Consider the following 14,116-nt stretch of genomic DNA (forward strand, 5'->3'; position numbering starts at 1 on the left):
GCTCGGTTTCTTTTTTGTCTGCTCGTAAACTCAGTTCCATCTTTCATTGCCTCATTGGCTAATAGCTTGGCTGATGCTTGTGCGTTGCCGCTGCCGCCGCCTCTGTACTCTGCTACAGGAAATGTTCCTGTCCACAGTACACTCACTGGGCAATAAAACAGATGAATTCAGCTACTGATGGGGAAAAATTAAGACCGCTCTTCATCTGCCATTTAGTGCTTCACAAACAGTGGCTCTGTGGGTCAGTCGGACTCTGCACTGCAGCTGACTGGATCACAACTTTACGTCACTTGGATCCAAGCAGATCCTAGCAGACTCCCAGATACAGGAAGCATAACTGAGGCCTAAAGCCCCCCCACCCACTCCGCCTGAACAGCTTCTACTTTTGTCTCGACAAACAATAAGACGTGTTACTTCGTGACTTGGTGTCTCCATCCCACCTGAAGCACTGTGCCGATCGGCCATCTCTTTCAGATCTCACTGGAAACATGTCACATGCCAGCTCGTTTCAACCATTATTCCTGTGCCTAAAAATAGTGAATTAGTGAATACAGGCCCGACACTCTGACCTCTGTAGTTACGAAGACATCTGAGCACGTTGTACCGTCCCATCTCAAATCCATCCTGCAGTTTGTCTACAGAGCAAACAGGTTGGTGGACCTCGATTCCACAGGACCTGATGCCAGGGTATTTTTCTGGGGACTACGTGTTTCACAGGAAAACTTGATAAGACATCAGCTGTCTTATCAAGAAAGCAAAGGAGAGCAGCAGCTGATCAAACTCAACCTGGTGAAACCAGCGTCTCTATGACAGCACTGTTTGCAGTGTGACAGCAAGACAAATTCCTCGTTTGTGCCAAACTTGGCAATAAACACACTTCTGATTCTGTCGTCAATATTAGAGCCTGACCGATATTTGATGATTTAAAAATGCGATGTATTGGACGATATCTTTTTTAGACTCATGAAACAAAGATTTCCTACCTTCCTGAATCTGTGCTACAAAAACATTTAGGCAGCTCTGTAGGCAAAAGATGGTCCAACAGGTCCAATATCAGCAGATCCCAATATTCAGACACTATATCGCTGCATACCTGCTAAAATGACCTCATCATTTTCCCTTTGGAAAATAACTAACACACTAGTAAATATGAAGTATATACATGTGGGAAGAATATTGCTATGAGAATCCTTCAAAGGCTGCACTGGCCCCAATAATGTGAGGTCATGAGTATTACACAGCTACCACAACCTTCTGAGTACTCCTCACAGCTGGTACTCTGACCTTTCTGTGCAAAATGTCAAAGAGTGCTGCTTTACTCAAGTATTCATAAATGGTTCTGAATGTATACATCAACAGGAAACTATGTGCACTTTCAAACTGAGCCAGCTAAAAAAAAACCCTGCTGGTAGGCATGTCCATAACCATGTGATTAAATAATCAAACATTTGCATTTTTAAAGCAGAAACACAAAACAGTCTTTCAGCTTTAATTAGGCCACCTGAAATTAAACTAATTTTCACAACTTTCTGACATTTTATAACCCTAAGGCTTAAAATGGAAAAGGAAATATGTGAATCATTCATTTTCTAACCTGTTAGTAATCATGAGTCATGCTCTCAGCCTTTCCAGTGGATCTCAGAAGCTTTCTGAATGTCTCCACCAGCACATTTCAGGAATTAATTAAGACAGTAATCTAAATCTTTCCCAACCCAATACCTCTAATATACATGCTGTACAGTCTATGACCAAACTGTAAAGACCAGGCACACACACACACACACACAGTTGATTGGCAGCTCACTTATCAGCCAGGGAGCCAGAGCACCATGGTTTACACAAGCACAAAGCAATTCAGAGGCCTGGATCACTGCAACACTACTGGCTCACATGACTCATAATGTACACAGTGAGCCGTGTGTGTGTGTGTGTGTGTGTGTGTGTGTGTGTGTGTGTGTGTGTGTGTGTGTGTGTGTGTGTGTGTGTGTGTGTGTGTGAGCGCCCAGGGTGAGAGAGGGGGGGTATGTTTCTCTTGACAGCCTTTAAACCTGATTAAATCCATAGAAAGTTCATCTGAATTTCTCGTCCCTGCTTGAAAACAAGTTTCTGGAAAAATAAGAATGACAGTGCAAATATTTCCAGTTAGATACGAGACGCCTCCTCCACCCACCTCTGGAAAACAATCCTCAGTTTGTGCAATTCCACATTACTGGGTTATATGCGCGCCTGTAGAGAGGGCTGCTCTGAGCCTGAGAGGTCATGAATTGTGCTGCAGGTCAGACCCTCACTTCACACAAGCTGTGCGCTTTCTAGTCAAATAGACTTCTAGACATCAACCACAGCATATTTTTAATGAAAGGGTACTTTAAATAGAAAAACATGCTATTGTTTGTGACTTTTACCATCCTCTGTTGGCAGCCAGAGGGAACTGCAACAACATCTGCTACAGTTTGTGTTAGTCCATATTTCTGAGAGTCCCACTTTCAGGAAAGGCCAAAAGTCCAGTTCTGAAAGTCTGATTTCAGCCGTATGAAGGAAAAGGATGTGTATGATCTAAGGTGACGGTGCAGTTTTTATGTAAGCAGATAGTTTGTGTGCGCATTTGTGTGTCTGTAGGCAGACAGCAAGAGGAGCCGCCGGTCTAGACCTCGTCTGTTGATGAGGCTCCCAGGAGGACCCTCCAGCATCTCCTCTTTCTGTTCGCATTGTCTCGGACGCCGAGGCACCCTTATCACCTCCTCGCCTCCCGTCCTTCCCGTTTCTTCCTCATTCCCTCATTGTGTCTTTCTTCTTCCTCTTCCCTTGCTCATTACGGGACATTTGGTGGCTCTCTTTGTGTTTGTTCCTCTTTTCCCAAACTCTGCCTTCCCTTTCATTCTTTCATTTTGTGGCCAACTTCATCACCTTAATCCCCGAAAGCACATAACACAACCCTAACCCGAGTACACAAAAAAATAAAATAATCATCAACTCTTTTAATAAACGAGTTTTTGGTCCTGTTCAGTAAAAACCTGTTTATTCCTGCTGCAGCACTGTTTACACAGCTCACTGCTGCATACAAAAAGAAAGCAAAACTTTTTTCTAATTTAATAATAATAAAGATTTGCTGGTTCAAAGTGGTGCCGTGATTGTGCTGTAATCATTATATATATATATATATATATATATATATATATATATATATATATATATATATATATATATATATATATATATATATTTATTTTTTATTTTTTATTTTTTATTTTTTTTTTAAATCATGCATGGATAAGCACTGTGCTCTTATCTGGGAAGTTCAGTCCCTGCTAACTAGCTAGCCCCAGCCCCTGCCTGTCTCAGGTTTCCACACTGGATCCTGGAGCAGGTCGTTCCTCATTCAGCTGCCTTTCTGGAGTCTGTTGTCCTGCAGAGGGACAGACTGCAGCACGAGGATCACTCTAACCAGAACCTGCAGCAAGCAGAGGCCTGGTTCACTTGAATATGCACATACAGGCGTGCACACAGATAAGCTTGATTTTGTCATAGCAGTAAAACCACAGCTTCCATTCAAGCATCCCAGTAAGCAATAACAGAGTGACGCTAAGGTAGCAGGAGACTCAGCAGTCATATTCAGCCATCATTCACTTCATTCTTTACTCCTGTGCTTTACTGAGACATGTCCAAATGTCTGTGTGCAAGATAAGAGGTCTATGCTCCTACTGTGTGCACTCATTCTCTATAATGTCCTCTCAGTATGCACTAATAAAGATAGCTGTGTGACCTGCAGCACTGGAGAAACACACACATATACAGACTGCCATCCTGCTCATGCCTGTTAGCTGAGAGCTGAGGCTGGTTTGTTCCTGTGCATCAGCATGCTTGGCCCATAAAGTTCATCATTAATTTGCTTATGACATTTCTCAAGTAATTAACTGAAAGCTGCTCATAAAACAGATTATGGACTTATGCAGACTGAAGTGAAGGCAAAATATCAGAGAAATGGGTATGATGGTATCATTTGCTGCCACGCTGATAAAAAATATTTCCTGTCTGATTAGCTTTTAAAAACAAAAAGCTACAGTTTATTTTGGTTGTTAATGATTCTGTGCATGAACTACTTCTGTTTTCAAATACATCTGAAAGAATATTTATCTTCGTGCATGTAGGCGAGGAAAAACTTTCAACTTTTTACTTTCTGTTTCCCAAAATCATCATAATTTACAATTATTAATTTTATTACTGTGTTCACAGAAGTGAGATAAAAATGGTAAGTATGATCTGTTTCTTGTATGTTTAATATTTTACCCAATATATTACATATTACTGCATGCATAAGGCCTGGATTAGGTCACAATATAAGAGTATGAATGATGGCCATGGAATAAAAGTACAATACAGACCTTATATTAATCATATACATATGCAGTTGTTTTGTGTATTCTTTGTTGTGGTTACAGATGAACTCATGTTGAGTTTATTTACCAAAAGAGACAAAACAAAGAGAAAACTGACCAACAGCATTTTAATCTTCCTTATTATTTCATCCACAAACTAAGATAATACTGTTACACACACACACACACACACACACACAGACTGCACTGGAAGCAGGTGCGTACAGGGTCAAAGGTCGCTGTGAATAAGTGCATGTGTGTCTGTTGTGACCTTTGAACCTGGAACTGTTCACCATTTGTTTGGTTTAATATCGGGATTTAAGCTACACTACACCTGCATTTATTGTTGGTCAGGAGGAGAACTCTGTGTGTGTGTGTGTGTGTGTGAGTGAGACAGAGAGAGGGGAGGAGGAGGTGGCTGTAAAAGCAGGTCAGCCAGTGTTGTTTGCCCAGGTTGCCTTAACACCCCGGAACAGAGTGCTCAGCACAGTAGGCACAAATGGTCTGTCTTATCACTGCTGCTGGGGGGGGGCTGTCATAACACTACTTATGACTCTCCTTCTCTGTCTCTCTGTCTCTCTCTCTCTCACACACACACACACACACACACACACACAAACACACACACACACACACACACACACACACACACACACACACACACACACACACAGGCTTTGGCCTGCAATAACTGACCTCTGTGTGTTTGATACAGTGGGGTCACAGGAGGAGGAGGCTGCTTCCTCAGGTTACAGAGAGCACGTCGGCCATAAGTGGAGCTATCAGAGCTGTAATTAGTGCCAGAGCAAACAGTCGGTACGCAGGCTACGCCGCTGTGCGTAATGCTTTCTCTCCTCCCTCGAGCGCAGAGCCGTCAGTGCTGGGGTCAGAGGTGAAACCGTTTACAACCGCACTGAGCTGGGGGGTCATAATTCACCACAAGGCTGTCCACGCAGGTAAATAGCAGGAAAGGGTAATAACTCATCCACACACTCAACACAAACGGTGTTTCCTCTGTAACCTTGCCAACTTCCTCCTTTGGTATATCTGACCACACACACACACACACACACACACACACACACAGTCATCATTGCTCAGATAGCCACAATGCAAACCCACATATTCTTGCAAAGGAGCAAAAGCCTATCACCAGAGCAGAGAAAGCTCTAATCCGTGAGGCATCGTCACCAAAAACAGTCAAAACTGCTGCTTTCATCAGATCATTATCGCTGGATTTTAAACATCTAAAAAGAAGAGAAGCAGTCGAGTAGAGAAACGTGTGAGTCCCATGACAAAAACATGATGTAACTACGACTGAAAGTATCTTTTTTTTTACTTTCAAAACCTCGAAGCTGATCTAATCCTCTTCAACTGCCAACTGAAAATTTGATAATTTCTATGTTTTCAAAGTGTTTACAGTATTTTGTCCGCACCCGTCTTCAGACACCACACATATATGGCAATGACTGACTGAAGTCACATGCAGCTCTCACGCTGAGCTATCTGATCGTCAGCATGAGAATCTTTGCCAGTTGATACCCAATCAGTCACCATCTAGCTGCTTTAATATCAGTAGAATCAAGCAAGTCATCCTGCTGACGCGGCGCCTTTCCTCTTTTTCTTCCTCTGCCGCGTACTGTACGCTCGCAGAGTTTCACGCCTTTAACAGAGGAGAATATTTAAAACACACACGAGATAATCATCAAATAAAATTTCCCAACATGTCTGCGCTATCACACACATAATCTGGAAGGAGTAATACGTGCCATTAATTTGAATTAAATTAATCAATGAGGATGCTTGTTAGGGAGGAGAGAGAGTGAGGCGAGATTGAGGGGGAAAAGTAATGCATTCACACCTATCATCTAATTATACAACAACATTAATCCCATTAGGGCTGGAACTGATTGCCAGGGTCTGGACCCCGGCTGCTCCTGCCTGGGCCTGTTGTTATTGCAGCCGAGCCTCTGCTCCTGCCTGCTCCGGCCTGATAACAACTCTAATCACGCTCGCCGATCTCTATCTGCGGCAGAGATCGGGCCCCCGCGGCTTATCTAAAGTTCACATCAAGCTAAAAGCAGAACAAAGGAGGAGTTAAAAAAAAGCGCACTAAAAAAAACAAAAGGGAAAGCCACCAAGGCGCTGCATGACTCCTCTGGTTGTGTGTGGAATTTAGACATGCTTGTGTGTTTTAGTTTAGGCTCACAAAGAATGAATTAATCCCTCAATTGTGCATCTGTATGGAGATCACGTGCTGGCACATTCCTCTCACACAGCTGCAGATATTTTTTTTAACTAATTTTCAAAGTTTTCAAAGAACTTTAACCGGTGTTTAATAAAAGGAGGAAAAACAGAGAGAAGGAGGAGGAGGAGGAGGAGGAGGAGGTCAGCCTGGTGATTTCCTTGTCTGGCCTCTGCAGGCGTCCTGGTTTGCTTTCAGCCGTGGGAGGCAGCGCATTATTCATGCTGACCTCTGAGCTCTAGCACTGATGTCATAGGAACCAGGCGTTCTCTCACACACACACACACAAACACACACACAGAGGCCCAATCAGCAGAGTGGATCTGCAGGCTGTTATCTATCTACCATCAGCAGGCCTCCTTATCAGCCTCAAACATCTTTCTCAGTAGAGGGTGGGGGAGCGGCAGAGCAGGCTGGCTGGGCTGCCATTAAAAAACACACCACAACACATTCATCTAGCAGCACACTTTTTCACTCTTTCTCTATCTCTTTCTTCCCACTATCTACCTCCACTGCCTCTCCCCCCCTCCTCTTATCACCACACTTTTTCCAACCGCTCTTCCCTTTTTGCTTTTCTCTCTCCTTCTTTTAATTATCTCGATATCCACCCCCAGCCGATCGCAAACAAAAACCACCAACAACAGCAACGGCCACGCTGGGAAAAATGGCACACAACAGCCACATGTAATTACAATGCGCCCTCCGTCCTCCATCTCTCCTTCCATCTGCCCAACCTCCCCTTCCCCCCCCCCCCTCTGTCTTTTGCTTTCTGCGATATCAGCAGCAGCGATCGCCGCCAAGTTTTATCACGTCTCCCATCTCAACCGCCAAAATATAAGCCCAGGGATCCAGCCTCAGTGGGCTGCCTGCCTGCCTCCTATCTCCCCATCAAGAAGAGCAGCCGTATCAGGCTGAAAGATCACAAACCGTTGGGGAGGATGACGCACAAAGAGACACAGACAAATATCTATCTGCTACACAAACACCCCCTTCTCCTCCTCTACTCAGGGCCTCCAGAAAGCTCTGGACTTGGACTGTTGTTGGCACAAAAAAGTCCAAACCTAAAAGAGATATCCATGCTGTGTTGTCTTAATGGAGCACTCCTGTGTGTGTGTGTGTGTGTGTGTGTGTGTGTGAGGGGGGGGGGGGGGGTGCTTTTCAAAGCACACCTGAGGCTGCACAGTATTAGCTACTGTAACAGGGGCGTGTCCTTTTGTTTTTGTTTTGTTTTTAAACAGGGTGGTTCGAGGGGCAGGGCAGAATGGGAGGGGGGAAATAAATAAATAAATAAATAATGCTTGAAACACTAGATTCAGCCGTGAGGTGATCCAGCCTGGTAACAGCCACTAATCTGACTTTATTCTATCAATGCTTGCAGCAGGTTTCACGTGTTACCATGTAAATGATCATGTTGTGTTTACAGTGATCTGTTTAGGAGGACAAAGTTTTTTTGTTGATTTTGCAGCGATTTAATGCTGCTTTTTTTCCCTCTTCAGACACAGAAGTTGATCTCAGTACAAAGAAACAAAGAAAATACAACAAAAACATGTAATCTGTGATTATGACACATTTATCCTGATATTTCCAAGAAAAGAGGAACGTCTGTCTGCGTTAACGCCATTATGTCGTCATTTAGAATCAGTTCACTGACATATAAATTAGCACATAAGCTTCTTCAGTGTGGTCTGAACAGCAGGAATACTCAGTCACAAACATTTGGCTTCACGCAGCTCAGAAATCCTGAATTCATCACTAAAAACCACCTGAATATTCTTCAGATTTGCTTTCATACAACTGCACCACTAAAATCTGACACCCTGCTCATTCAGTGTTTCCACTGCTTTATTATACACACACACACACACACACACACACACACACACACACACACACACACACACACACACACACACACACACACACACACACACACACAGAGCAGCCCTGGACCTTTCGAGACATTACCTAGAGGAAGCTCCCCTGCAATGTGACTGAAGTGCTGATGGCATTTCTATCAGGTTTGCACCAGTACTGTGAAATTATTTTTATTTTTTTTACTTTGTGTTTATTCTTTCAGGACAATAAAGACTTCCTTATCCTAAAAACAAACAAACAAACAAACAGCTGACCTCTGACACTGTATTTAAACATTCGGCCAATGTAATGTGACACAGCAGATCAACGAGCCATGCTGCTCCACCAGTATCAGACAACAGGGCCAGTATTAGCTGATCCAGATATTAGGCCAGTAGAAACTAGGCCGTCTCTACTTTCTTTCTGCACACCTGACAGACTTAAGCTTTCTAAACAGTAGTCCAAAATACAAAGGGTGATGACACAGTGGCATCATCCACTTCTTATATGAGCACCTGTCACTCATGGACTTTGGAAGACGTCAGGAGAACTATGAGGGGGCATTACCAGAAGCTGGCAGCAGCTACATGCTGACTACTATAAATACTGGACACAGGTGTTTACAGTTCATTACTTCCATTAATGTCTTAAACACATCAAATCCAAAGACTGCAGCACCCAGCTCCTCATCTGTTTTCATGCCTTTAGCTTTATTCAGTGACAGGAAGTACTGACAGCAGGCGAACGCCAAAACAGAAAACTGGTTTATTTTTAGCTCCAAATATAAAAGTCAAAGAAGAGTGACTTGGCTTTGGCTAAATGAATAACTACATGATTAATCTGAGGCATGAATCATTTTCAGAAACAGAGTCAGAGGTGCATTACCTCAACAATGAAACTGCACCCAACACCACCGTGACCTGGCTGGAATTTGTCATCTCACTATCAGCAAGCAGCATGCTCAAAACAACATGGTGGTTCAACAGTAACAGTAGTGGTGGGAGCAGCAGCACCAGCAGCCCCCACCTCTGCTGACCCCCCCTCCACATACACCCCAGCCGAACAAAGTCCTTATCACTCCTCACTCTTTCCTATCAAAATGTCTGCCAAATCACAAGAGAGTCACGGGGCTGAGAGCCCGGCCGGCCTCGGCCGCAGCCGGGGCCTGGTGCACAGGCAAGCACGGTGGACCAGAAGCACTGATAAAGATGGCCATGACACCCCTGAGACACGCGCATATACACGCTTTCCCATACACACTGAGCCTAGCCTGAGTTTATCAGCCTCTGGGTCTGGAATACATCTGCAGGCCTCGCTGCCGGCTTTACTGGAGGAGCCTGCTGGGAGCTCACCGCTCTCTATGGAAAGCGATGTGGAAAAAAAACAGGAAGTGAGAAAGTTAGAGTGGGACACCATCGAGAGAAATCCACGACCACGATGAATCAGTACCATCAGAGGCGATCTACACAAGGAGGCACACAGCAACCATCACCCATATTCTCTGGGTAATGAAGGCATCAGCATCATCATCATCATCATCCACGAAGAAGCGGACCTTCACTGGTCGAGGTCACAGCGTCTGTGGCAGGGCTGATTTAAACACCTACTTACAGTATTTTATTTTATTTTGTAGCACCTGTTTAGACTCGATCCTTTGAGAATCATCAAATACAACTAAATCAGAGCCCAGCACACAGTCTGAGTCTGGAACTTGATGTGCCAGAGCTAGAACAGGACGCAGGCGCAAAAAGCTTTTTGAAACCTTATTTTCAAGCAAAGAAACAAAGTTTTTTAAATTAATTTGATTTTGTATGAAGTTCATTTACACACTGCTTCAACATGAGTATCCGGGGGCCTTTCAGGCCTTCTGCTCAGGGTCACTGAAGCTGATGATAATAATAATGCTAACAATCCTACTATTAACAATAGTAATAACAATAGCTAACATGTCTCTTACTAATTGTACCGGCAGCAGTGACTCTGGTCAGTCAAACGTGCAGAAATAATCCACCTGCATGTCTCAGTCTGTGTCATTCATGTGTCAATTATACGCTGACGTTCCATTTTAATATTTTCTTACTGAAGTTCAGACCTCACCAACTCAGTTCACATGGATTTTAATGAGAAGCACAGCAGAGTCTCCTCACAGCAGCTTTTTATTTACCATCTGTAAGTGAAATCACTTTATAATAATTCTGTACTTTGGTCCAGAAGTAATTGTATGTATTGCTGGTTGATATGATAGCTATCTAATAATTAGCCTGATGCAGCCTCTCTGTGGTTGGTGTGACTGGTGTCTGCAGCAGAACAACTATCGGATTCATTTAGTGACAAAAATAATTAATCAGTCACAGTTTGGGGTTTTTTTAAGCAAAAGAAGTCAAATATTTGGCGTTCTGAGCTCCTCAAACATCAGGCTGTGTTGCTTTTCTTTGATAGTGAATAATCGTGGTTTTGGACAGACAAAACATTGGATCTAAAGACGTCACATCGGTCTGTGGGAGAATTTTTTGGCTACGAGACACTTGCTATGTTCTAGCATTCTTGAAGCAAAACAATGAAGCGATAACGGAAAACTGCGGCCCTCTGCATTTAGCAATGAAACTGATTTTCTTATAAAAACAACACAATGTTACTTCAGCTCAGGGTTTGTAGCAAATCCTAACCGGCTTACTGCCATGATGTTACGCTCCTTACCAACTTCCACCTCTCGACCTCAAAAGCACAAACTGGTGAGATTTGCAGAAGATATTAATCAATAATTTACGCTTCACCTTTAAAAAACATAAACAGACACCTGCTTCCTGCAGCCAGAGAAAGTTCAGCTCCTGGATAGCTGCAGCTATGCAATGTGACAGCATGCACTGTAAACTGCCAAATGTTGCTTTCTGACACAATCAGTGATGAAACAGACAAACTTATGTCAGAGTCCCCCCCCCCAGCAGAATGACACCAACACTGAGTCCTCATCATCTCAGTGTGCAACAGGCCCACAGAGCAGGAGCAGAGGTTAATCACAACATCATTAATATGCTTTTATATCAGCTTTGAACATCAGTTAGCAGCGATAAAAACCCTCACACGTTTTATAAACAGGAAGAGCTCGTCAAGCACGGAGACCAGCCAAGCGCCAGACCAAGAAAGGGGCCTTTCAAGCGGCCCCGAGATGCATTATTGAGTTAAAAGGACAGATGAAAAAACAGATCCAATTGTAAGCAGCTATCAGCGGGAGAGATCGGCCATGCGGCCTATCTGACGCCCCATCACTAGGAAAGAGAAGTGAAAAGCCAGGAGGGGGGAATGCAGCGGCGGCCTTGGCGCTGCCTCAGACAGAAAACAAATAAAAAAGATCCAATTTTAATCTTTATCGGGGCTCACATCGGATCGCTGCTTTATCTCAGCTCACATCGGCTTTTTGCAGAGAACACTGACGTTTCCACAACAGAATTAAACAGGAAGCCCCGGCTACACTTTCAGCTGCCAATGGACAAAAACATTCCGCACAGGGTAATAAAGGAAAACTTTTTGATATTCCTGCACAGTCTACAGAGCCGAGAGAGCCTCTGTAATAACCGCTGCGGAGGGCGGGGCGGGGGCGGCAGGGAGGCGACATCCTTTGGTTATCCTGAGAAAAAGAAGCTGCGTCTAAAGTCTAAAGTTAAGCCGTGTTTTCAAATTTACGCACAAACCCGGAGCGCCGGGCTCCGGCGCACAGACGCGTGACGCGCGCGCGTGGCACAGCCACACACACGAATACTCAGAAAAATCACGAAGTAATGAACTTGTCTCATGCTTACGCTTTATCTGCCGGGGCTTGCTCTGCTTCCTCCGGGACATGCTGCCTCTCCTCTCGGGCTGAGCGGCAGAGAAGTGGTCTGCTTCTTCCTCGGTGTTCTGCCTCTTCTGCTTCTGCTGCTGCTTCTTCTTCTTGTGCGTTCACAGCTGCGACGCGGCGCTCCGAGCAGCGACCGGAGAAATCCTCATGACCCGCGTGCACTTTGATAGCTATCTTCTGCCACGACAGCTAACGCGAGGCTACCTGTGGCTGAGTCCCTACCTGTGACCGAGGCGCTTCTTCTCAACTAAAGATCTGCCGCTGCCTCACCTTCTTCCTCCGTTTTCCAGCAAACGTTACTCCGTTACCGGGCGCGCCTCCGCTGAAACCGCTGGCACTTCACTCAGCGGAACGCACTAACGGACTGCCTTTGTCACGGCTCGGCGCGGATAAACGTGTCGGGTAAGTGGAGGTCAGCGCAGGGACTGCTGCTGTTCTCTGTCAAGTTTTCCTCTCGCTGGTCCGCCCCCTCGGCTGCCCGCACCGTCTCTAAACCGGGGAGACACTTTCAATGGAGCTCGAGCGCTACAGTCAACTCCGCTACTACAGAGGAGTGAACGCGCCTCCGGCACGCCCCTTGCGTCTGACGTAGGAGGCCGCACTCACCTCCTATTGGCTCACACCTATCCCATGTAACGCAAAAGAAAACAGTAGATCTTATGTTTTCATTGCGTGCTTAAAACATTAGAATACAAAGTATACAATAGATATATCAGTAGCGTCTGTTCCCCGCGAAGATAAATCAGAAACTCAGATCAATTAATAATATAATGTCACTATTTATTGTCGGTATATGAATAATTCTACATGTGGATAATTTAAACGATCCTAACCGTGATTATTTTGTCATTTTAAGAATAAAAACTTCTCCTAACATATTCCTGTTTCACGCCAAAGTCTATAAAAATGTTTTCTTCCTTTTTTGTGTTTTCTTTTTGTCGCTTCTCTCAGCAGCACAGCGGACTGTGATGCTGATGAAATAATAACGCTCTCCATATGGCTGTGCTCAGTTTGACCATAAAACCTGCACTTCTGGGGTTTTCTGTGTTTGTTTGTGTGTTTGTTTTCTTGTTTCCCTCTTTTTCGCCCATTGTTTGCAGTTTTATGACCGTCTATGACGCTGCACCGATATATTTGCCGAACACTCAGCCAGTGTGGGCCTTTCTGACTGACACACACTGAGATGGCATTTACAGATCGCACTGGCTGATGTTCATCGGCTGTCTCACATCAGTTTTATTCTGACTAAACTTTCAGAGATTGTGAGATGTGCTTAAAGATTTCAGTTAATTTTCATAAATAACAGCAAAACAAATAACCAGGCTGGTAGTACCAATAAACTGGCATCTGCTGCTGGCCATGTGAAAAAAATACAGAAACGTGAAAAAATATTACATTATTTAACAAACACATAAATTAACATCATGAATTCATTCAGTAAAACGGAGTCAATGTAAAACAACATTAGTTAAATAAATGGAAATAGATTAAATTAATACAAATGAATAAATGAGCAGAAATAAATGAAAAAAATCAATAAGAGAACATGCTAATGTAATTGTTGGCTGTATTTATTAATTTAAATTATGCTGCTTCTATTTTATGAAAAACCTTTTACTTTGATTTTTTTGTTCATGTGATTTTGCAAACGGCTTAAAAATGAAGTGAAATTATAGGAAATGTTTTTTAAAAGTTGTGACATTGTTACAGATTTGAGCTTTATCCAGTCACCCCATTTCTCACCCTATCACAGCAGGGACAGCACTCCGCCCATTTTTTTAATGAATGCATCAATGAGTCGCTGATAAA

General features: G+C 43.8%; 1 protein-coding gene across 1 annotated transcript in view; it reads right to left on the reverse strand.

The window, feature by feature from the left end:
• Window positions 1–12,843, reverse strand: part of LOC115781231 (zinc finger protein ZFPM1) — a 108,689-nt gene extending 95,846 nt beyond the window's left edge. The window contains 1 exon segment of the mRNA XM_030730755.1: window positions 12,270–12,843. Coding sequence (XP_030586615.1) covers window positions 12,270–12,309 — 40 coding nt within the window. The 5' untranslated portion in view covers window positions 12,310–12,843.
• Window positions 12,844–14,116: the final 1,273 nt, after the last annotated feature.

This window comes from Archocentrus centrarchus, chromosome 6 (assembly GCF_007364275.1).
Source record: "Archocentrus centrarchus isolate MPI-CPG fArcCen1 chromosome 6, fArcCen1, whole genome shotgun sequence".
Lineage (NCBI taxonomy): Eukaryota > Metazoa > Chordata > Actinopteri > Cichliformes > Cichlidae > Archocentrus > Archocentrus centrarchus.